This window comes from Caretta caretta, chromosome 1 (genome assembly GCF_965140235.1).
Source record: "Caretta caretta isolate rCarCar2 chromosome 1, rCarCar1.hap1, whole genome shotgun sequence".
NCBI lineage: Eukaryota > Metazoa > Chordata > Testudines > Cheloniidae > Caretta > Caretta caretta.
The window spans coordinates 834,492-856,744 of record NC_134206.1 but is presented as its reverse complement, the minus strand read 5'-3'; the positions used below and the strand labels follow the sequence as shown (position 1 = coordinate 856,744).

Sequence of the window (22,253 nt, the reverse complement as noted above, 5' to 3'; positions counted from 1 at the left end):
GGTCAACTCCCCAACAAGCCGGCCAAACACAGCCACTTGCTTATAGGACTGTTTAACTTTCTTAACAGCTCTCACTCGATCTGAGACCTTCTCAAAGCTCTCCACACTGGGTCTTTCAACAGGACAGTCAGTGGATCCATTCACAACAGAAAATTTCTGGCTGTTAGGAACTGAAACTTTCTTGATTAAATCACTTTCACACCCTTCAGTGGCAGTAAACTGCTTGCAAAGACTCCATGAGGATTCCTTTCCCGAGGGCTTTTCTATGCAACAATTCACCCCTCCCAGAAATTCTGCTCTTACCCTCTTCACCGAGGGCTTGCTCTAGAGGAACACTTTCCTGAGCAACAACAGGCTCTTTCTGGGTCTCCCTTACATCCAGAATCACCTCTGGCCCATCCGGCGAATTCCTACCCAATCCCCTTTCAGGCAAACTTACAGACTTCCTAGATAAAATTCTCCTTCCCTTTGCCACACACATTCTCCTTCCCTTTGCCACACACAAGTTCAGGAATCTTTTCCTTCTTGCTACAGGTTTCCACACCCTCAGTAGGTAACACAATCAAATCACCTTTCTGCTCTCCTTGTGCCCTGGCTAGGATCTCACCCTGATTAGACAGAGTTGCTACATCCTTTCCCAACAACACACTAGCAACAGGCAAAATACAAGCACCAGAATTGTCTGGGCTCTGGGATTTTGCATAGACACTAACTGGCTGCGACCTAGTTACAGGGCCATTCTCCCGAGCAGACAGAAACTTAGGGCCCTTTCCTTCCTGGGCTTTAGCTGAATCCAGAACCAGCTCTGAGACAACTGCACGACCCTCAACCGTCACAGGCTGAAAGGCCCCTTCTGTCTGCTCCACAGACAAAGAAGAGCCGGACACACTTTCTCCTTTCCCAGACACACAGCTTGGGACCTCTTTCCCCTTGTCCCAGCACACAAGGCTGGTCACAGACAACTGCTTGGAGATCAGGGTAGCTCCCTCCACAGGCAAGTCAATACCCCTGACAGACACAGGCACGTTTCCTTCCCTGTCCCACTTCTCCACCCAGGTAACAGGTAAGGTCCAGGGACACTCATCTTCCACTCTCCTCGCCTTCCCACGCTGCTGACTAGACACAGCCATCAGCTCACAAGGCTGCCTAGGCTCATCCAAACTTTCCTTACCCAGCACCTTACCACTCCCCACAGATCCCCTGCCCTGCCTGTGTCTCCCCCCACTCAGCTGGGGTCTCCGCTCCCACTGTGCTCAGCGCTGCCCTTGCTGTCCCAGTGGGGGTAGGCAGCGAGCTCGCTGCTTTCCTCACTGCATCAGAGCCAGCGTGAGCCCCCACTCTGGTGTGCAAGGGGGCAGGGAGCATCTTTCTGTGCCACCCAGTCCCAGGGGTCTGGTTACAGGCAGGCAGGTAGCCTGAGCCTAGCGGCTCCTCCCTGCTGCCAGCCAGGTCATCTGCATTTTCACTGACCATTTCCCTCTCCGCCGATTGGTCCCCTGGATTCAAATTCAAACCCTTGGCCGTTACAGGAGTAGGGCCTGGATCCTGTCCCAAAGAGACACAGTCACCCCACAACAGGGTCTCGCAGCCAATATCCTGGAGAACCCCAACGACCAGCCAGCCCCACCTCTCCTGGGTCTGCACAGGAATCTGGGCCATAGGCAGGGTGATGGGCTTCATCCCTGGGACCCTCACACAGCCCCTCAGCCTCTGAGGCTGCACCACCAGGGGCCTGACAACGGTTCCCTCTGTCCCAGGATCTCGCCACCCCAGGAATGTCTCCCCATTGACCATCACCTTTCGCTCCCACTGGGGGTCCGAGGGGCCCGACCCCAGGAGACTCCACACAGACATATAGGTTGGGGTCAGGAGTGGGAGCCTGTCCACCTCCCCACCCATCTGGCTGGCGGAGTCTATGGCCTTGGGACCCAGCAAGGGAGCTAGACACCGGGGCTTTTCCGCAGGGTCCCCCTGGTTCAAATCGCCAGCCTGCTCAAAGGCAGTGAGGTGGCATCCACATCCCCCCACTCCTTAACTAGGGGCAGCAATTTAATCTCGAGGTTCCCTGCGGAACTGGCCCCCCGGGGTCTATCCCCACTCACCCCTGGGGGGTCCCCTAGGCCTCTCCGCTCCCCCACCGCCAGTTCATGCTGCTGCTGTTTCTGCAGCTCTTTCTCGGGCTCTCGCTGTCTCTCACAGTCCTCTTGCTCTCTCGGACTCAGCTCCAATCCCGTCCGTCTCGATCCCCCGATGGGGAACCCGATCGTGAAGACCCCCGTCTGGTCGGGGACAGGAGTCTTGGCGATGCCTGGCTCCCGCTTCAGCTGCTCCCAGATCCTGCTATAGCCCCAGTTGGGGTCAGGAATCTGTTCCTTAGAGCGGTCATCCTCCTCCAGCTGCACGATTAACTCTGCTTTGGTGAACTTTCCAATGCTCAACCCTCTCTTTTTGCACAGGGTTACAATGTCCTTCTTAAGGAGACGGTGACAGGCCATCACTCCGCTCCTCCCAAGTTGTTGTGGACTCACAGGCCCGTGTGTTCTCAGCTCCCCACGGTTTCCAGGGAGAACCCCTAGTGTGCCAGCCCTTCTCGAGGTCACCACCTCTTTGCCAGGGTCGAGCTGCAGACTCCTCCGCCCCTGGGACTGCTCACTGCAATCCCCAGGGGGACCCTGTTACTGCAAAAGTCCTTCTCTCTCCCAGGGCCAAGCTGCAGGCTCCTCCGCCCCTGAGACTGCCCCTGAGACTGCTCACCACAGTCCCCAGGGGGACCCCATTACTGCACAGTCCTTCTCGCTGGTCACACACTCCCAGGGGTTAACCGCCCCCCGAAACCGCTCCTCTCTGAGCCTTCAGCACGCCTGGTCCCCGTCAATCCCCCTTTGTGTTACTGCTCCCCCGTCACTTACTGCAGGAAGCGCCGTCCACAGGATGCAGTACATCCCACCGCTGTCACCAGTTGTAACGGAGTCTCCGGGCGATGCTCTGAAACTGCTGCCTGCGAAGCCGGGCAGGACTCTGGGGCAGTCGCCTTTCTGTGAGCAGCCTGTCTGCAGGACACACAGCTCACACAGCTTCCACCTTCCTGGGTCTGACCTCGGAGCATTCAGCCTCCTCTGCCCCTCCGTGCGCTTCCCCCAGCGAGTCCGCCCAGGCGGGGTCCTGGGGATGCCAGAGGGTCCTGCCCCCCAACTCCGCAGTCAGACGTGACTCTCAGCCAGCCAGTAAAACAGAAGGTTTATTAGACGACAGGAACATGGTCTGACACAGAGCTTGTAGGTGCAGAGAACAGGACCCCTCAGCTGGGTCCATTTTGGGGGGCAGTGAGCCAGACAACCACGTCTGCCCTTCACTCCATGTCCCAGCCAGCCCCAAACTGAAACTCCCTCCAGCCCCCCCCCTGGGCTTTGTCCCTTTCCCGGGCCAGGAGGTCACCAGATTCCTTTGTTCTCCGACCCTTTAGCTCTCACCTTGCAGGGGGGGAAGGGCCCAGGCCATCAGTTGCCAGGAAACAGGGTGTCGGCCATTCTCTGTGTCCAGACCCCTGCACACACCTGCCCTCTAGGGCTCTGCAAGGATCATACACCCTTACTCCACCCCCTAGATACTTAAGAACTGCCTAGGGGAAACTGAGGCACCCCCACACTATTCAGAGGAAACATTAAGAACAGTCCCACTTCGTCACACCTGGGGATAGGCTGCTCACAGAGAGGAGGGTCCTCTAGAGTCTTGCCTGTCTTCATGGGGAGCAGTTCCAGAGCATCGCCTGGGGACTCCGGGACAGGGGGGCACTGAGGGGTCGTACCATGGCACGGGGTATGGGGGGGGAAACTGGGGGTCGTACCACATCACGGGACTCTGTGGGGGCGCGGGGGGGTTGTACCACGTCACGGGGCTCTGGGGGGGCTGTCTCCCGGCCGCGTGGGCGGGCAGCTCTGGGCGCCAGGTGCCCAGACAATGGGCGAGCGGCTGGGGTGAAAAACTGCAGCTGTTCCCCACCCGCCCCCCCCCAGGTAAACAGGCCGGAGCTCGGAGCCGCGAGTCAACACGGCCCCGCCGGCAAGCACGATACCCGTGCCGCCCGCCCGCCCGCTCGGATAAGCAGGGCAAACACAGGATGCCTGCGGGGCCAGGCGCTGCCGGGAGACAGCGTCCGCTCCCCGGGGCCCTCACCCGACGTGGGGCAGCTCCATCCTGGCCCAGCACCCCGGGCCCACCCGCCCTAACGCGACACCCCACAGCACCGGTCACCCGGACGCCTGGGTTCTGCTCCTGGCCCCCTCCCCGGTCTCTGATCCCAGACCCCCATTCGGCCTGTGGGTGTGTCTGGGCCCAGCCCCGGGCCGGGGGATCCGGCTACACAACCCCCAGGAACCCTGTGGGGTTGGGCCTGGATCCGCCGCAAGCCGATGCCGGGTGCCAGCCAGGGGGCGTTGAATGGACCTGGGGTTCCTGCAGCTTTTCCTGGGGGCCGGACCCCCAAACCCCACTCCCCCCTCATCCTGGGGGCCGGACCCTTGGGCCCCGCTTCCCCAGCCCTGTCCTGGGGGCCGGACGCCTGGCCACACTCCCCCCCATCACATTAAAGGGTGTAAAATGTTCATAAATACGAATAAAAAGGGGGGGGTCGATGGCCCAAGATTAGGCCGCGAGGCGTCGTGGTTTACGGTATTTTGGCTGGGGCTTCAAACGCTGGAAGTGGCCCAGGCCTCTCTGGACCCCTGCGAGGGCCTGGCCAGGCCCAGCACCCACGTGGGCTCCCCCCGAACCCCTCACTTCCCGCTGGGCTCCGAGGTTACAGCCAGGCTCTGGGGCCTGGGGGAGACGGAGGGACCCTGTGTGGGACACCAAACAGTGCCTGGAACTGAAATTCACCAACCCTGGGGCTGGAGGGGAGCAGGCGCCCCACCCCTGGGCTCCCCACAGCTCTGCTGGTGCCCCTCACTCCTGACCCGCAGCCCCCTGCTAGCCTGGCCCTGCCCCCCACAGCCCTGCTGGTGCCCCTCACTCCCGACCTGCAGCCCCCTGCCCCCCCACAGCCCTGCCGGTGCCCCTCACTCCCGACCTGCAGCCCCCTGCCCCCCCACAGCCCTGCCTGTGCCCCTCACTCCGGACCCGCAGCCCCCTGCCAGCCTGGCCCTGCCCCCCCACAGCCCTGCCGGTGCCCCTCACTCCCAACCTGCAGCCCCCTGCCCCCCCACAGCCCTGCCAGTGCCCCTCACTCCCGACCCGCAGCCCCCTGCCCCCCCACAGCTTGGCGGTGCCCCTCATTCCCAACACGCAGCCCCCTGCCAGCCCGGCCCTGCCCCCCAGCTCTGCCAGTGCCCCTCACTCCCAACCCGCAGACCCCAACTAGCCTGGCCCTGCCCCCCACAGCCCTGCCGGTGCCCCTCACTCCCAACCTGCAGCCCCCTGCCCCCCCACAGCCCTGCCGGTGCCCCTCACTCCCGACCCGCAGCCCCCTGCCCCCCCCCCCACAGCTTGGCGGTGCCCCTCACTCCAGACCCGCAGCCCCCTGCCAGCCCTTCCCTGCCCCCCCACAGCCCTGCCCGTGCCCCTCACTCCCGACCTGCAGCCCCCTGCCCCCCACAGCCCTGCCGGTGCCCCTCACTCCCAACACGCAGCCCCCTGCCAGCCCGGCCCTGCCCCCCAGCTCTGCCAGTGCCCCTCACTCCCGACCTGCAGACCCCAACTAGCCTGGCCCTGCCCCCCACAGCCCTGCCGGTGCCCCTCACTCCCAACCTGCAGCCCCCTGCCCCCCCACAGCCCTGCCGGTGCCCCTCACTCCCAACCCGCAGCCCCCTGCCCCCCCCCACAGCTTGGCGGTGCCCCTCGCTCCGGACCCGCAGCCCCCTGCCAGCCTGGCCCTGCCCCCCCACAGCCCTGCCGGTGCCCCTCACTCCCGACCCACAGCCCCCTGCCCCCCCACAGCCCTGCCGGTGCCCCTCACTCCCGACCCGCAGACCCCAACTAGCCTGGCCCTGCCCCCCACAGCCCTGCCGGTGCCCCTCACTCCCAACCCGCAGACTTGGCCCCCCCCACAGCTTGGCGGTGCCCCTCACTCCAGACCCGCAGCCCCCTGCCAGCCTGGCCCTGCCCCCCCACAGCCCTGCCGGTGCCCCTCACTCCCGACCCGTAGCCCCCTGCCCCCCCCACAGCTTGGCGGTGCCCCTCACTCCCGACCCGCAGCCCCCCCTTCCCGTTGGCGCCGGGCCCGGCAGGGGGCGCTGTTCGCTCGCGGATCCGCCGCCGGTGCGGGCTCGGGCTCGGGCTCGGGCTCAGTCGGTCCCGGCGCTGGAGCCGAGCGGAGGCTGCGGCGGGTCCGGACCGGGGACCTGGGCGCCGCCCGGGCGAGCCGCCGCGAGGCGCCGGGGATGGGCGCGGCCGGAGCCCTGGACCCGCGGCGCATGAACGAGACGCTGCTGCAGCGGCTGCTGTGCGCGGGGGGGCCCGGCAACGCCTCGGGCTGGAACCGGAGCCTCTGCGACCCGCTGCGGAGCCCCTCAGGTGAGACCGGCCCCCCCGTACCGCCCCCCCGCCGAGACCGGCCCCCCGCCTCCCTCTGCCCCGGGCCCCCAGGTGAGACCGGCCCCCCCGTACCGCCCCCCCCGCCTCCCTCTGCCCCGGCCCCCAGGTGAGATCGCCCCCCCGCCCCGCACGCACTGCCCCGTGTGTCATACTCCCCGCACTGCCCCCAGCCCCAGGGCTCGGCCTTCGCTAAGATGGGGCCAGGGTCCCTGCTGCCAGGGTGGGGGTGAGTCCCAGGGGCTCCATCCTGCACCCCCCACGTCTGGGGCAGGGAGCCTCTGACTCTGGGAGCTGCTGGGCTGGGAATCTGGGGGGAAAAGCTGCAAGGGAGAAGCTGTTCCCCCCCACCACCCTGCCGGTGCCCCTCACTCCCAGCCCACAGCCCCCCACAGCCCTGCCGGTGCCCCTCACTCCTGACCTGCAGCCCCCCCACAGCCCTGCCGGTGCCCCTCACTCCTGACCTGCAGCCCCCCCAGCCCAGCCCAGCTGTGATTCTCTCTTAGGCAGGGGAAAGGTGAGTTGTGCTGCCCTCCCAGTGTGTGCCCCGGGGGGGGGGGGGGCGTGGGACACGTGGGGGGAGCGCCCCCCCCCCACAGGGGTGTGGAAGGCACCCTTAGGTGCAGGGTGGCAAGTGCTGGAATCTGGGGCCTTCCCCTCTCGGGGGCACCAGTCCGGCCCTGGCCTGGGGGCGCTGGACTAGGGCTGCTGGGGTCCCCGCGACCCCCCCCAGGCCGGCTCTGTGCGGAGGTGTCACTGGGTCCGAGCTGCCCGTTACCGCCGCGCAGGGAGGGGCATTGGCTCCCCGCCTCCGTCCAGATGGGCGTCCAGCCTGGGGCCGGGTTTGTCCCTTGTTTCCGTGTCTGGCTTCTCGCCCTGTCGGTGCCCCTCACTCCCGACCCGCAGGCCCTGGCTCCCCGCCCCCAGCCGCCGGACTGGAGCCACCCTGGCAGGTACCAGAGCCTCTGCTCTCCTGCCCACCCCCCGGGCGTTTGGCCCAGAGGGGCCCGGGGGGGTGGCTTGTCCGCTGTGGCCCCGGATCCTTCGGTGTCCCGCTGAGCTGGCGTGTGGCACCGGCTCCCAGGGGCAGGGGAATCTCCAGGCCTTGCCGGCGTGGCCCCGGGGAAACCAGCCGTTTGCCCAGGACTCGTAGCCGGCGCCGCGTGGCTCTGCTGGGATCCACGGCCACGCGCCGCACCCCCACTTATCAGCCCCTGTGAGGGGCCCCCGGGCTCCTGCGGCCCCTGCCCAGGTGCCCCCGACATCCAGCGGCCTGTTCCGGCTGATCGCTCGGCGAGCCATCGGGGCTGGCGGCGCTGTTAGCCCGGGGACTGGGGCAACGCCGCTCAGGCTGGGGGAGCTGCAATCGGCCTGGCGGTGCCCAGTCCCCCCTGCCCGCCCCACGCCGGTGCACCCTGGTTCCAGCCTGTCAGCAAGTGCCCCCCGAGCCAGGCCGCAGAGACTCTTGGGCACCTCTGGGGAGGAGAACGGTGAGCCCGCGTGCTGTACCGTGCACCTCGCTGGGCTGCAGACTGTCCAGGGCAGGTCTCTGCCCAGGGCCACTTCGGTGGGGCTCCCAGCTCCCCCCGGCCAGGGCCAGCCCCTCACGGCCCGGAGCCCCGAGTGGATCAACTGTCCCCGGGATTCCTCCTGCGGGGGAGGTGGCCGGGGCCCTGCGCGGCTGGTCGGACTTGGCCGATTGCCTCTCTCTGGCCTCGCTCTGGGGGCTTGATAGCCCCAGCGATGCCAGGGCCTTCCTGGGCCCTGCCCAGCGCCCGGCCAGGGGACCATGTGGTGGTGAGTTCCACAGGCCAACGGGGCTCGGGGCTGAGAGGCATTTCCTCTGCCCCGTCAGCGTCAGCGACTCCCCCTCGGTCTGTGGGAAGCAGGAGGTAACGGGTCAGACTCCCGATTCTCTCCTGTCGGCCCTGGGCCAGCCCGGCCTGGTCGCTCTCCCCGGGCAGGAATCTCTCCGGCCACTGAGAGCTCCCAGAGCCCATCTCTGCCCCCACCTCTCTTCCACACCGGGGGGGGACCCAGCACGGTGCCCGGGGGGGGGGGAGTCGGGGGGAGCGGACCCAGTGCGGTGCCCGGGGGGGGGAGTTGGGAGCGGTGCCCGGAGGGGGGGACTCGGGGGGAGCGGACCCAGCGCGGCGCCCGGGGGGGGGACTCGGGGGGAGCGGACCCAGCGCGGTGCCCGGGGGGGGAGTCGGGAGCGGCGCCCGGGGGGGGGAGTCGGGGGGAGCGGACCCAGCGCGGCGCCCGGGGTGGGAGTCGGGAGCGGTGCCCGGGGGGGGAGTCGGGGGGGTGGACCCCGGGGGGGAGAGTCGGGGGGGCGGACCCAGCGCGGACCCCGGGGGGGGAGTCGGGGGGAGCGGACCCCGGGGGGGGAGTCGGGGGGGCGGACCCCGGGGGGGGAAGTCGGGGGGGGCGGAGTCGTGCCCGGCTGTCAGCCCAGCGGCTGCCCCGGTGCCGTGTGGTACTTCGAGTTCTGGACAGGATCTTTTCGGGGGGGACAAGGTAATCCATGTATCAATCCCCACTGTGTCATCGGCATAGGGTGGATATTACACTCCCGCACACACACACGCACACGCCGTCTCCTCGTTACCAGCTCGTTGCTCCCCTGAACATCTCTGGCCAGGTGAGTTCGACGGGGGAGGGGTGGAGCCGGGCTTCTGCCGATCCGGATCGATGCTCCCATGTTGACAAGACGAGACCCGGGGTCCTCTGCACGACACCTCGCACATATAGCCACTTCCCTCTCCTGCAAATCGAGCCCAGCGTCAAAATCTGTGTCTGTGGGTCCCCGGCGGCGCTTCCTTCTGGGCGCTGTCCCACTGCCCCACGTTTACGTCCAGAGAGGGTGTTTTCAAAAGAAGGTGCCGCGTCTAACCCCCAAGGCCGTCAACACGTCTGCTCTTCTGCCGTGAGCCCACTGGGCCGGTTTTGCTGTTCTTGGCCCTGGCTCCCATCCCCTCTCGTCCCCTAACGCCCCTACTCTACTTGCACTATATCGATGACATCTTCATCATCTGGACCCATGGAAAAGAAGCCCTTGAGGAATTGCACCATGATTTCAACAATTTCCATCCCACCACCAACCTCAGCCTGGTCCAGTCCACACAAGAGATCCACTTCCTGGACACTACGGTGCTAATAAACAATGGCCACATAAACACCACCCTATACCGGAAACCTACTGACCGCTATTCCTACCTGCATGCCTCCAGCTTTCACCCTGACCACACCACACGATCCATCGTCTACAGCCAAGCTCTGCGATACAACCGCATTTGCTCCAACCCCTCAGACAGAGACAAACACCTACAAGATCTCTATCAAGCTTTCTTACAACTACAATACCCACCTGCAGAAGTGAAGAAACAGATTGATAGAGCCAGAAGAGTTCCCAGAAGTTACCTACTGCAGGACAGGCCCAACAAAGAAAATAACAGAACGCCACTAGCCGTCACCTTCAGCCCCCAACTAAAACCCCTCCAACGCATTATTAAGGATCTACAACCTATCCTGATGAAGTGAGCTGTAGCTCACGAAAGCTCATGCTCAAATAAATTGGTTAGTCTCTAAGGTGCCACAAGTACTCCTTTTCTTTTTGCGAATACAGACTAACACGGCTGTTACTCTGAAACCTATCCTGAAGGACGACCCATCACTCTCACTTGGGAGACAGGCCAGTCCTTGCTTACAGACAGGCCCCCAACCTGAAGCAAATACTCACTAGCAACCACACACCACACAACAGAGCCACTAACCCAGGAACCAATCCTTGCAACAAAGCCCGTTGCCAACCGTGCCCACATATCTATTCAGGGGACACCATCACAGGGCCTAATAACATCAGCCACACGATCAGAGGCTCGTTCACCTGCACATCTACCAATGTGATCTATGCCATCTTGGGCCAGCAACGCCCCTCTGCCATGTACATTGGCCAAACTGGACAGTCTCTACGTAAAAGAATAAATGGACACAAATCAGACGTCAAGAATTATAACATTCAAAAACCAGTCGGAGAACACTTCAATCTCTTTGGTCACTCGATTACAGACCTAAAAGTGGCAATTCTTCAACAAAAAAACTTCAGAAACAGACTGCAACGAGAGACTGCTGAATTGGAATTAATTTGCAAACTGGATACAATTAACTTAGGCTTGAATAGAGACTGGGAGTGGATGTGTCATTACACAGAGTAAAACTATTTCCACAAGTTTACTCCCCGCCCCTCCACCCCCCACTGTTCCTCAGATGTTTCTTGTCAACTGCTGGAAATGGCCCACCTTGATTATCACTACAAAAGGTCGTTCCCCCCTCCCCCGGGCCGCTCTCCTGCTGGTAATAGCTCATCTTACCTGATCACTCTGGTTACAGTGTGTATGGTAACACCCATTGTTTCATGTTCTCAGTGTATATAAATCTCCCCACTTTGTATTTTCCACTGCATGTATCCGATGAAGTGAGCTATAGCTCACGCTCAAATAAATTGGTTAGTCTCTAAGGTGCCACTAGTCCTCCTTTTCTTTTTACAGATACAGACAAACACGGCTGCTACTCTGAAACCTCTCCGAGGGTTGCGGCTGTCTGGAGGTGCCTTCCGCCGCCCCCGTTCACACCTCGTTCATCCAACTGGACAATGGATTAAAACGGGGGGCGGGGACCTTGTTCTGCTCCTCGCGAAAAGACATTTTTTAACATTATACCAAGGTTCAATACAAGGTTTCCTGTATGAGGATCTGACACAAAGTTGCATGAAAACAGAGGCCGCACATGGACAGACCCAAGACCCAAGGGAAGGTCATGCCTGACTAATCTAATCGCCTTTTTGATGAGATTACTGGTTCTGTGGATGAAGGGAAAGCAGTGGATGTATTGTTTCTTGATTTTAGCAAAGCTTTTGACACGGTCTCCCACAGTATTCTTGTCAGCAAGTTAAGGAAGTATGGGCTGGATGAATGCACTATAAGGTGGTTAGAAAGCTGGCTAGATTGTCGGGCTCAATGGGTAGTGATCAATGGCTCCATGTCTAATTGGCAGCCGGTATCAAGTGGAGTGCCCCAAGGGTCGGTCCTGGGGCCGGTTTTGTTCAATATCTTCATAAATGATCTGGAGGATGGTGTGGATTGCACTCTCAGCAAATTTGCGGATGATACTAAACTGGGAGGAGTGGTAGATACGCTGGAGGGCAGGGATAGGATACAGAAGGACCTAGACAAATTGGAGGATTGGGCCAAAAGAAATCTGATGAGGTTCAATAAGGATAAGTGCAGGGTCCTGCACTTAGGACGGAAGAACCCAATGCACAGCTACAGACTAGGGACCGAATGGCTAGGCAGCAGTTCTGCGGAAAAGGACCTAGGGGTGACAGTGGACGAGAAGCTGGATATGAGTCAGCAGTGTGCCCTTGTTGCCAAGAAGGCCAATGGCATTTTGGGATGTATAAGTAAGAGCATAGCGAGCAGATCGAGGGACGTGATCGTTCCCCTCTATTCGACATTGGTGAGGCCTCATCTGGAGTACTGTGTCCAGTTTTGGGCCCCACACTACAAGAAGGATGTGGATAAATTGGAGAGAGTCCAGCGAAGGGCAACAAAAATGATTAGGGGTCTGGAACACATGAGTTATGAGGAGAGGCTGAGGGAGCTGGGATTGTTTAGCCTGCAGAAGAGAAGAATGAGGGGGGATTTGATAGCTGCTTTCAACTACCTGAAGGGGGGTTCCAAAGAGGATGGCTCTAGACTGTTCTCAATGGTATCAGATGACAGAACGAGGAGTAATGGTCTCAAGCTGCAGTGGGGGAGGTTTAGGTTGGATATTAGGAAAAAACTTTTTCACGAGGAGGGTGGTGAAACACTGGAATGCGTTACCTAGGGAGGTGGTAGAATCTCCTTCCTTAGAAGTTTTTAAGGTCTGGCTTGACAAAGCCCTGGCTGGGATGATTTAATTGGGATTGGTCCTACTCTGGGCAGGGGGTTGGACTAGATGGCCTCCAGAGGTCCCTTCCAACTCTGTTATTCTATGATTCTATGATTCTAAGACAAGGTTGTGCGAAGAGGCCTGACACGAAGTCGCGTGGAAGTTCTGCGAAGATGCTTAATGCGGAGATTTCTCGACAGCCAGGAGAAGCTGTGCCCGGAGGGGAGGGGGAGCAGCGGGCGCAGGGTGGGAGCTGGCAGACAGCGGCCAGCATGGCCCAGCCACAGAGCATGGCGGGAGCCATCCTGAGGCAGAGTCAGTGGGGGCCCCCCCAGGCACCATCATGGGCATCCTGGCTCCCAGCCCCCCTGCTCTAACCCACCACACCCCCCTCCCCGAGCCAGGCAGGACCCAGGCATCCTGGCCACCAGACCTCCACCCCACCCCCCCGAGCTAGGCAGGACCCAGGTGCCCTGGCCTCACACTGCCTCTCCATCCCCACAGACCTGGACTTCACGGTGCGGGTCCTGCTCTACTCGCTGATCTTCCTGCTCAGCGTCTTCGGGAACTCACTCATCGTCGTGGTCCTGGCCCTGAACCGGCGGCTCCGCACCATCACCAACTGCTTCCTGCTCTCACTGGCGCTGAGCGACCTGCTGCTGGCCCTGTGCTGTATGCCCTTCACCCTGCTGCCCAACCTCATGGGCACCTTCGTCTTCGGCACCGCCGGCTGCAAGCTCATGGCCTATCTCATGAGTGAGTGCGGCGGGGCTGGGGGCTGGGCGGGGGGCTGGGCGGGGCCGGGCATCTGGATGTGCCAGGACCGGGGAGCTGGGGGGGCCGGGGACTGGGCAGGGCTGGGGATCCAGCTCGGGGTGGGGGGGGAGTGGGTAGCCAGGGAGCTCCTGGGTAGAGCTGCCAGCCCTGGCTGGTGCCGGGGGCGGGGGTCAGGCCTGGGTCGGTCTCCCTGCCCCTGGGAGCGGGCTGGGTGCCCGGTTCTCCTGCTGACCCCCGTGCTGGGCAGGGCTGGGCGCAGGCCTGGGGGCCGGTTCTCACGCGGCGTCCCCCCCGCCCCAGGCATGTCCGTCAGCGTCTCCACCTTCAGCCTGGTGGCGATCGCCACTGAGCGGTACCGAGCCATCTGCAACCCGCTGCAGTCCCGCGTGTGGCAGACCCGCTCCCATGCCTACCGGGTCATCGCCGGCACCTGGCTGCTCTCCCTGCTGCTCATGCTGCCCTACGCCATCTACAGCACCACGGTGCCCATGCCCGCCCGGCCCGGCCTCGCCCAGTGCCAGCACCTCTGGCCCAACCAGCACTTCACACAGGCCTGGTGAGTCGCCCGCACCGTGCCGCGGGCCCCTGAGCCTCCCTGCGCTGCGCCCCCCTCACGGGCCCGGGCGAGAACCGCTCCCTACGGAGCCGGGCAGCACTCTGGGGGGGTCTCCTCTCGGGGAGCAGCCTGTCTGCAGGACACACAGCTCACCCGGCTCCCACCTTCCTGGGTCCGACCTCGGAGCATTCAGCCTCCTCTGCCCCTCCGGGCGCGTCCCACAGCGAGTCCGCCCAGGGGGGTCCTGGGGGGGGCAGAGGGTCCTGCCCCCCAACTCCGCAGTCAGACGTGACTCTCAGCCAGCCAGTAAAACAGAAGGTTTATTAGACGACAGGAACATGGTCTAACACAGAGCTTGTAGGTGCAAAGAACAGGACCCCTCAGCTGGGTCCATTTTGGGGGGGCAGTGAGCCAGACAACCACGTCTGCACTTCACTCCATGTCCCAGCCAGCCCCAAACTGAAACTCCCTCCAGCCCCCCAACCCCCTCCTCTGGGCTTTGTTCCTTTCCCGGGCCAAGAGGTCACCTGATTCCTTTGTTCTCCAACCCTTTAGCTCTCACCTTGCAGGGAGGAAGGGCCCAGGCCATCAGTGGCCAGGAAACAGGGTGTCGGCCATTTTCTGTGTCCAGACCCCTGCACACCCCTGTCCTCTAGGGCTCTGCAATGATCATACACCCTTATCCCACCCCCTAGATACTTAAGAACAGCATAGGGGAAACTGAGGCACCCACCCAGTATTCAGAGAGAACATTAAGAACATTCCCACTTCATCACATCCCCACTATGCCCCCAACACCCTCCCGCCCTCCCCCACTGCCGTGGGTCCTGGCCTGGGCAAGCAGCAGGTGCTGGGCTCCGGCCCAGAGGACGCGCTGCCCGGGGCGGTGCCGGGAGCCAGGCCCCTGTTGGGATGGGGCAGCTGGAGCAGGAGGCACGGCATGGCTGACTGCGGGGGTGTCCAGGCCATGGGGAGCCCCAGGCCCGGCCTGGCGGTGGGCTCGGACGGAGCAGGGCCCGGGAGGGGGGTGGCACATGGGCAGCCAGGCTGAGGGGCTCCCATGTGACAGGCTGTGCCCGCTCCAGGTACATCCTGCTGCTCCTCATCCTCTTCTTCATCCCCGGCGTGGTGATGGCCGTGGCCTATGGACTCATCTCCCGCGAGCTGTACCGCAGCATCCGCTTCGAGACGGACATCAGGAGAGAAGCCACGGGTGAGTGAGAGGCTGAGAGCCCCCGGCCACGCACATGCCCCCGGCCACGCGCATGCCCCCAGCCACGCGCATGCCCCCGGACCCCCCCCGGCCATGCGCACGCCCCGGCCACGTCCCCCCGGCCACGCGCATTCCTCCGGACCCCCCCGGCCACGTCCCCCCGGCCACGCGCACGCCCCGGCCACGTCCCCCCGGCCACGCGCATTCCCCCGGACCCCCCCCGGCCACGCGCACGCCCCCGGCCACGCGCACGCCCCCGGCCACGTCCCCCCAGCCACGCGACCCCCCCGGCCACATCCCCCTGGCCACGCGCACGCCCCCGGACCCCCCCCAGCCACGTCCCCCCGGCCTTGCGCACGCCCCCAGCCTTGCGCACGCCCCCGGACCCCCCCGGCCACGTCCCCGCCCCCGGCCACGTCCCCGCCCCCGGCCACGTCCCCGCCCCCGGCCACGTCCCCGCCCCCGGCCACGCGCATGCCCCCGGCCACGCGCATGCCCCCGGCCACGCGCACGCCCCCGGCCACGTCCCCCCGGCCACGCGCACGCCCCCGGCCACGCGCACGCCCCCGGCCACGTCCCCCCGGCCACGCGCGCGCCCCCGGCCACGTCCCCCCGGCCACGCGCGCGCCCCCGGCCACGTCCCCCCGGCCACGCGCGCGCCCCCGGCCACGTCCCCCCGGCCACGCGCGCACCCCCGGCCACGTCCCCCCAGCCACGCGCGCACCCCCGGCCACGCGCGCGCCCCCAGGACCCCCCCCACCATCCACACACACCTCTCTTGGGGCCCCCATTCACACACCTGGCCCCCCCGTCCACGCACGCCCCTGGCCCTCCACATCCACGCACGCCCCCAGACTCCCCCTCCCGTCCACGCGCACACCTCTGGCCCTCCCATCCACATACACCACCCTTGGGGCCCCCATTCACGCCCCCAGCTCTTCCCATCCACACACATCCCTGTCCACTTGGTAGCACGGAAATCAGTGACTTTCAGCACAGTCCATCTTAGGAGTCCTGGGCCAGACACCCTGGATTCCCCGGTCCAGTCCCCCCACGCAGGTCTCCAGCCACCCAGTCAGACACCCCCCTGTTCTCATCTGTCTCTTTGTCTCGCTTCCCAGCAAAAGGTGTCACCTGGTCGCATCCACCCTCCTGGGTCTCTGGTCACACAGGTGCACCTACCCTACCCTGAGGGCCTCAGCAAAATCACACCCCCAGTTCCCACCCCCGCAGGGTTGGTGCAGCACCCAGGGAAACTGAGGCACACCCAGTATTCGTGCAGCACCCAGGGAAACTGAAGCACACCCAGTTTTGGTATAGGACAGTAAGACTCGCATGCAACATAACAAGATGAATAAAACCCCACTTCATCACACCGTCCATCCCCAGGATCCCTCATTCACACCCGCCGACCCCCCCATCCACCCCTGGGGCCCCCCGGTGCTCCCCATCCGCTTCCCGGGCCCCCGCCCCTTGGACTCCTTGGGCCTGTCGGCTGACGGGCGGGAGCAGGCTGACCCCTGGCTCTGACGTGGGGCGGCCCGTGGCTCTGCTCTCTCCCCAGGTCTGCAGCACGGTGCCGTGGAGCCCCTGGCCCCGGGGCTGGAGGACGACGGGTGCTACGTGCAGCTGGCCAGGCCGGGGGGGGTGCTGGAGCTGAGCTCGCTGGGCCGGGCGGGCCCGGGGGGGGCGCAGGAGGACGGCGCCCGCGTCAACAGCTCGCAGGCCAAGCTGCTGGCCAAGAAGCGGGTGATCCGCATGCTGATCGTCATCGTGGTCATGTTCTTCCTCTGCTGGCTGCCCGTCTTCTCCGCCAACACCTGGCGCGCCTTCGCCCCGGCCTCGGCCCAGCGGGCGCTCTCGGGCGCCCCCATCTCCTTCATCCACCTGCTGTCCTACACCTCGGCCTGCGCCAACCCCCTCATCTACTGCTTCATGAACCGGCGCTTCCGCACCGCCTCCGTCGCCACCTTGGCCCGCTGCCGGCCCCGGCGCCCACGCCGCCCCCCGCCCGACGGCGAGGTGCATGCCACGGGCACCTCCCTCTCCAAGACCAGCTACACCACCGTCAGCAGCCTGGGGCCCCCCTAGCCCCCCCGTCAGCCTGGGGTTCCCCCAGCCCTCCCCCGCCGGCAGCCTGGGGCCCCCCCGGCCCCCCCGCCGCTGGCAGTCCCCCCGCTGCTAGCAGCCTGGGGCCCCCCCTGCAAACAGCCTGGGGCCCACCAGGCCCCCCCGCCCCTGGCAGTCCCCCCGCCACCGGCAGCCTGGGGCCCCCCTAGGCCCCTGCCAACAGCCTGGGGCCCCCCTAGCCCCCCTGCTGCTGGCAGTCCCCCCGCCGCCGGCAGCCTGGGGCCCCCCTAGCCCCCCGCCAACAGCCTGGGGCTCCCCCGGCCCTCCCCCGCCGGCAGCCTGGGCCCCCCTAGCGCCCCCGTCAGCCTGGGGCTCCCCTGGCCCTCCCCTGCCGGCAGCCTGGGGCCCCCCTAGCCCCTCGCCAACAGCCTGGGGCCCCCCAGGCCCCCCTGCCACTGGCAGTCCCCCCACCACCGGCAGCCTGGGGCCCCCCTAGCCCCCCGCCAACAGCCTGGGGCCCCCCAGGCACCCCCGCCGCTGGCAGTCCCCCCGCCGCCGGCAGCCTGGGGCCCGCTGACCGGGAGCCACCTGAGCCCCCTGCCAGAGCCTGCACCCCTCACCCCCTCCCGCACCCCAACCCTGAGCCCCCTCCCAGAGCCTGCACCCCAAACCCCCTCCCACACCCTGCACCTCCTCCCGCACCCCAACCCCCAGCCCTGAGCCCCCTCCCAGAGCCTGCACCCCAAACCCCCTCCCGCACCCCAACCCCCAGCCCTGAGCCCCCTCCCAGAGCCTGCACCCCAAACCCCCACCTGCACCTCCTGCACCCCAACCCCCAGCCCTGAGCCCCCTCCCAGAGCCTGCACCCCAAACCCCCTCCCACACCCTGCACCTCCTCCCGCACCCCAACCCCCAGCCCTGAGCCCCCACCCAGAGCCTGCACCCCTCACCCCCTCCCGCACCCCAACCCCCAGCCCTGAGCCCCCTTCCAGAGACTGCACCCCAAACCCCCTCCCACACCCCAACCCTGAGCCCCCTCCCACACCCTGCACCTCCTCCCGCACCCCAACCCCCAGCCCTGAGCCCCCTCCCAGAGCCTGCACCTCAAACCCCCTCCCGCACCCCAACCCCCAGCCCTGAGCCCCCTCCCAGAGCCTGCACCCCAAACCCCCACCTGCACCTCCTGCACCCCAACCCCCAGCCCTGAGCCCCCTCCCAGAGCCTGCACCCCAAACCCCCTCCCACACCCTGCACCTCCTCCCGCACCCCAACCCCCAGCCCTGAGCCCCCACCCAGAGCCTGCACCCCTCACCCCCTCCCGCACCCCAACCCCCAGCCCTGAGCCCCCTCCCAGAGACTGCACCCCAAACCCCCGCCTGCACCTCCCGCACCCCAACCCCCAGCCCTGAGCCCCCTCCCAGAGCCTGCACCCCAAACCCCCGCCTGCACCTCCCGCACCCCAACCCCCAGCCCCGAGCCCCCTTCCAGAGACTGCACCCCAAACCCCCGCCTGCACCTCCCGCACCCCAACCCCCAGCCCCGAGCCCCCTTCCAGAGACTGCACCCCAAACCCCCACCTGCACCTCCCGCACCCCAGCCCTGAGCCCCCTTCCAGAGACTGCACCCCAAACCCCCGCCTGCACCTCCTGCACCCCAACCCCCAGCCCTGAGCCCCCTCCCAGAGCCTGCACCCCAAACCCCCGCCTGCACCTCCTGCACCCCAGCCCTGAGCCCCCTCCCAGAGCCTGCACCCCAAACCCCCTCCCACCCCCTGCACCTCCTCCCGTACCCCAACCCCCAGCCCTGAGCCCCCTCCCAGAGCCTGCACCCCAAACCCCCTCCTGCACCCCAACCCCCAGCCCTGAGCCCCCTCCCAGAGCCTGCACCCCAAACCCCCTCCCACACCCTGCACCTCCTCCCGCACCCCAACCCCCAGCCCTGAGCCCCCTCCCAGAGCCTGCACCCCAAACCCCCTCCCACACCCTGCACCTCTTCCCACACCCCAGCCCCCTGCCTCAAGCACAGCGAGGTTGGAGATGCTGTCAGGTGCGCTGGTTGCCCCGGCTGGGAGGCTCTGCCCATCCGTCCCCGCGGGCACCGGGGGCTGGGAAAGGCGTCTGTGGCACGTCTCCCCGGTGCCCCCCAGCCCTGCTAGCAGGGGGCTGGGTCTCTGGCCCAAGGCAGGGTGATCTCAGCATATCCCCCCCCCCCCCCCCCCCCATGGCTGGCTAGGCCTGGGGCCTCCAGCATGCAGCCCCCCATGTGTCCAGGCCCCAGCAGAGCCTGTCCCCTCGTGCCCGGCTGCCCCTGTCCTGGGGTTGGGGCTGGGTGAGTGAACCCCCTCCCTGCCAGCTCTTAGCCTGGCCCCCATGGGGCTGGCCTGGGCTCCAATGGGGAAAGGCCTTGGATGGGCGGAGAGCTGCCCGCCGGCGCAAGACACCCTGGGGCAGACACAGAGCTCGCCGTGGGTGGCAACGTGCCCCTAGCCAGGCCAGCCCCTGGGCTCAGGGAGAGGGCAGGAGCATTTCCAGGGGCCCTGAGCTGCGAGCCTGGTCGGGGGGCAGGAGTGTGGGGAGCAGGTGCAGGAAGGGGGCTGCTGTAGGCTGGTCAGGGAGCCCTGAGGGGCGGTGCGTGAGCAGCGCGGGGGGCTGCTGGGAGGATGGGGTCCCCTGGGGAGGAGGAGCCAGCCCCACAGGGGAGTGGGAAGCCAGCAGGGCCCTGGCCAGTCCCTGAGCCCTGTTCTGGGGGCCCCGCGGGAGCCGTGCCCGGGGGGGTAACGGGGCAGCAGGTGGCTGACCTGGGGGGCGAGGGCCACAGACCAGCAAGGCTGGAGATTGCTGGGGTGGTGAGTGTGAGCCTGTAACCCCCCCCCCGCCCCCGCTGCTGCTTGGCCCCACACGCGGCCGCGGATAATAAACGTCTTGGAACGGCCCCGCTCCGGTTCTGCTTCCGCCGCGGGACCCGATCCCCAGCCCGGAGCGACTCCGGGCCAGCGTACCACAGGACGGTCCGTGAGCGTCTGAACCCGGCCTCAGGCCTGGCCTCCCCCAGCCCATCCAGGGGGGCTCTGCCTGCTCCCTCCCCCCCACCGAGCCCCCCATCACCGCCCCCAAGCCCCGCCTCTGCCCTTTGTCTCGGTCGCTGGGGCCCCTCTCCTCCGCCCTTTGTTCCCCCCTGCCCGGGACGCCTGGTCCGGTCACCAGGGTCCTCCCCCCACAGCCCATTGTCCCACCCCGGCCAGACCCGCCTGGGCTCCCAGGTCCCCAGTCGCTGGGGCCTCCATTCTCCAGGCCATTGGCGGGGTCCCAAGTTCCCTCGCCGGTCCTGTGTCCCCACAACCGCCTCTCCCCTCCCCTCTTTGTGACGGAGCAGGGAGTGGGGCGCGTTGACCTGGGATGTTGGGGGGAGTTAGACTGGGACTGGCTGCGTCGGTGTGGGATGGTGGGGGGTATTGGGGGTGACGTCACTGGCGGGACGATACCTGAGCAGGGGCCCTGAGCCCAGGAAGGGGTTGGAGCCAGGTGACACCTGCCCAGGCACCTGGACAAAGGCTGGAGGAGGGGCCGGGGGGTGGGGGGGCTGGGTGCGAAGGCTGGAGGAGGGGCCGGGGGGTGGGGGGGCTGGGTGCGAAGGCTGGAGGAGGGGCCGGGGGTGGGGGGGCTGGGTGCGAAGGCTGGAGGAGGGGCCGGGGGGTGCGGGGGCTGGGTGCGAAGGCTGGAGGAGGGGCCGGGGGGCTGGGTGCGAAGGCTGGAGGAGGGGCCGGGGGGTGCGGGGGCTGGGTGCGAAGGCTGGAGGAGGGGCCGGGGGGTGGGGGGGCTGGGTGCGAAGGCTGGAGGAGGGGCCGGGGGGTGGGGGGGCTGGGTGCGAAGGCTGGAGGAGGGGCCGGGGGGCTGGGTGCGAAGGCTGGAGGAGGGGCCGGGGGGGGCGGGGGCTGGGTGCGAAGGCTGGAGGAGGGGGTGCGGGGGCTGGGTGCGAAGGCTGGAGGAGGGGCCGGGGGGTGGGGGGGCTGGGTGCGAAGGCTGGAGGAGGGGCCGGGGGGTGGGGGGGCTGGGTGCGAAGGCTGGAGGAGGGGCCGGGGGGTGCGGGGGCTGGGTGCGAAGGCTGGAGGAGGGGCCGGGGGGTGCGGGGGCTGGGTGCGAAGGCTGGAGGAGGGGCCGGGGGGTGGGGGGGCTGGGTGCGAAGGCTGGAGGAGGGGCCGGGGGGTGGGGGGGCTGGGTGCGAAGGCTGGAGGAGGGGCCGGGGGGTGGGGGGGCTGGGTGCGAAGGCTGGAGGAGGGGCCGGGGGGTGCGGGGGCTGGGTGCGAAGGCTGGAGGAGGGGCCGGGGGGCTGGGTGCGAAGGCTGGAGGAGGGGCCGGGGGGTGCGGGGGCTGGGTGCGAAGGCTGGAGGAGGGGCCGGGGGGTGGGGGGGCTGGGTGCGAAGGCTGGAGGAGGGGCCGGGGGGTGGGGGGGCTGGGTGCGAAGGCTGGAGGAGGGGCCGGGGGGTGGGGGGGCTGGGTGCGAAGGCTGGAGGAGGGGCCGGGGGGTGCGGGGGCTGGGTGCGAAGGCTGGAGGAGGGGCCGGGGGGTGGGGGGGCTGGGTGCGAAGGCTGGAGGAGGGGCTGGGGGGTGGGAGGGGGCTGGGTGCGAAGGCTGGAGGAGGGGCCGGGGGGTGGGGGGGCTGGGTGCGAAGGCTGGAGGAGGGGCCGGGGGGTGGGGGGGCTGGGTGCGAAGGCTGGAGGGGGTTTCAGTTTGGAGCTGGCTGGGGAAACGGAGGGACACCCAGGGCCGGGCTCCAAGCTCCCTGTCCCCCTGACTGAGGGGTCCTGGTCTCTGTACCCACAAGCTCTGGTTTGGACCAGGTTCCTGTCGCCTAATAAACCTTCTGTGTTACTGGCTGGCTGAGAGTCCCGGGGAATCGCAGGAAAGGGGGGGTGCAGGGCCCAACTCCCCCACACTCTGTGACACTCGTTAAACGAGCAACACCCAGGGAAACTGAGTCCCACCCCCTCTGATGCAAACCATGGGAAAAACAAGGAAAAAAACAAGAAACAGCCCAATTTAGTCACCTCTCCCCTTCCAGCCTGAGTGGAGCGGGGCCACTGAGCCAGTGACCCGGGGAAGCTCAGGCCCCCGCCCCGCCCCATGGTAAAGTGTGGGCTCTAACCTCGGCACTCCCGCCCCCTGGCCCACCTCCATGTGA

At 66.4% G+C, this 22,253-nt stretch overlaps 1 protein-coding gene across 1 annotated transcript; it reads left to right on the top strand.

The window, feature by feature from the left end:
* The first annotated feature begins 6,321 nt into the window (after nucleotides 1-6,321).
* Nucleotides 6,322-18,360, top strand: CCKBR (cholecystokinin B receptor). Its single transcript, XM_075125515.1, has 5 exons — nucleotides 6,322-6,507; nucleotides 12,964-13,215; nucleotides 13,537-13,792; nucleotides 14,878-15,005; nucleotides 16,570-18,360. The coding sequence occupies exons 1-5, from the start codon at nucleotides 6,375-6,377 to the stop codon at nucleotides 17,094-17,096; spliced, it is 1,296 nt and encodes a 431-aa protein (XP_074981616.1). The 5' UTR covers nucleotides 6,322-6,374; the 3' UTR covers nucleotides 17,097-18,360.
* Nucleotides 18,361-22,253: the final 3,893 nt, after the last annotated feature.

Excerpts from the sequence above, each read along its gene's own strand:
- CCKBR (XM_075125515.1), top strand. The coding sequence starts at position 6,375 with ATGGGCGCGGCCGGAGCCCTGGACCCGCGGCGCATGAACGAGACGCTG. Across the intron at positions 6,508-12,963 it reads CCCGCTGCGGAGCCCCTCAG|ACCTGGACTTCACGGTGCGG; the intron begins GTGAGACCGGCC and ends CCATCCCCACAG. Across the intron at positions 15,006-16,569 it reads CATCAGGAGAGAAGCCACGG|GTCTGCAGCACGGTGCCGTG; the intron begins GTGAGTGAGAGG and ends CTCTCTCCCCAG.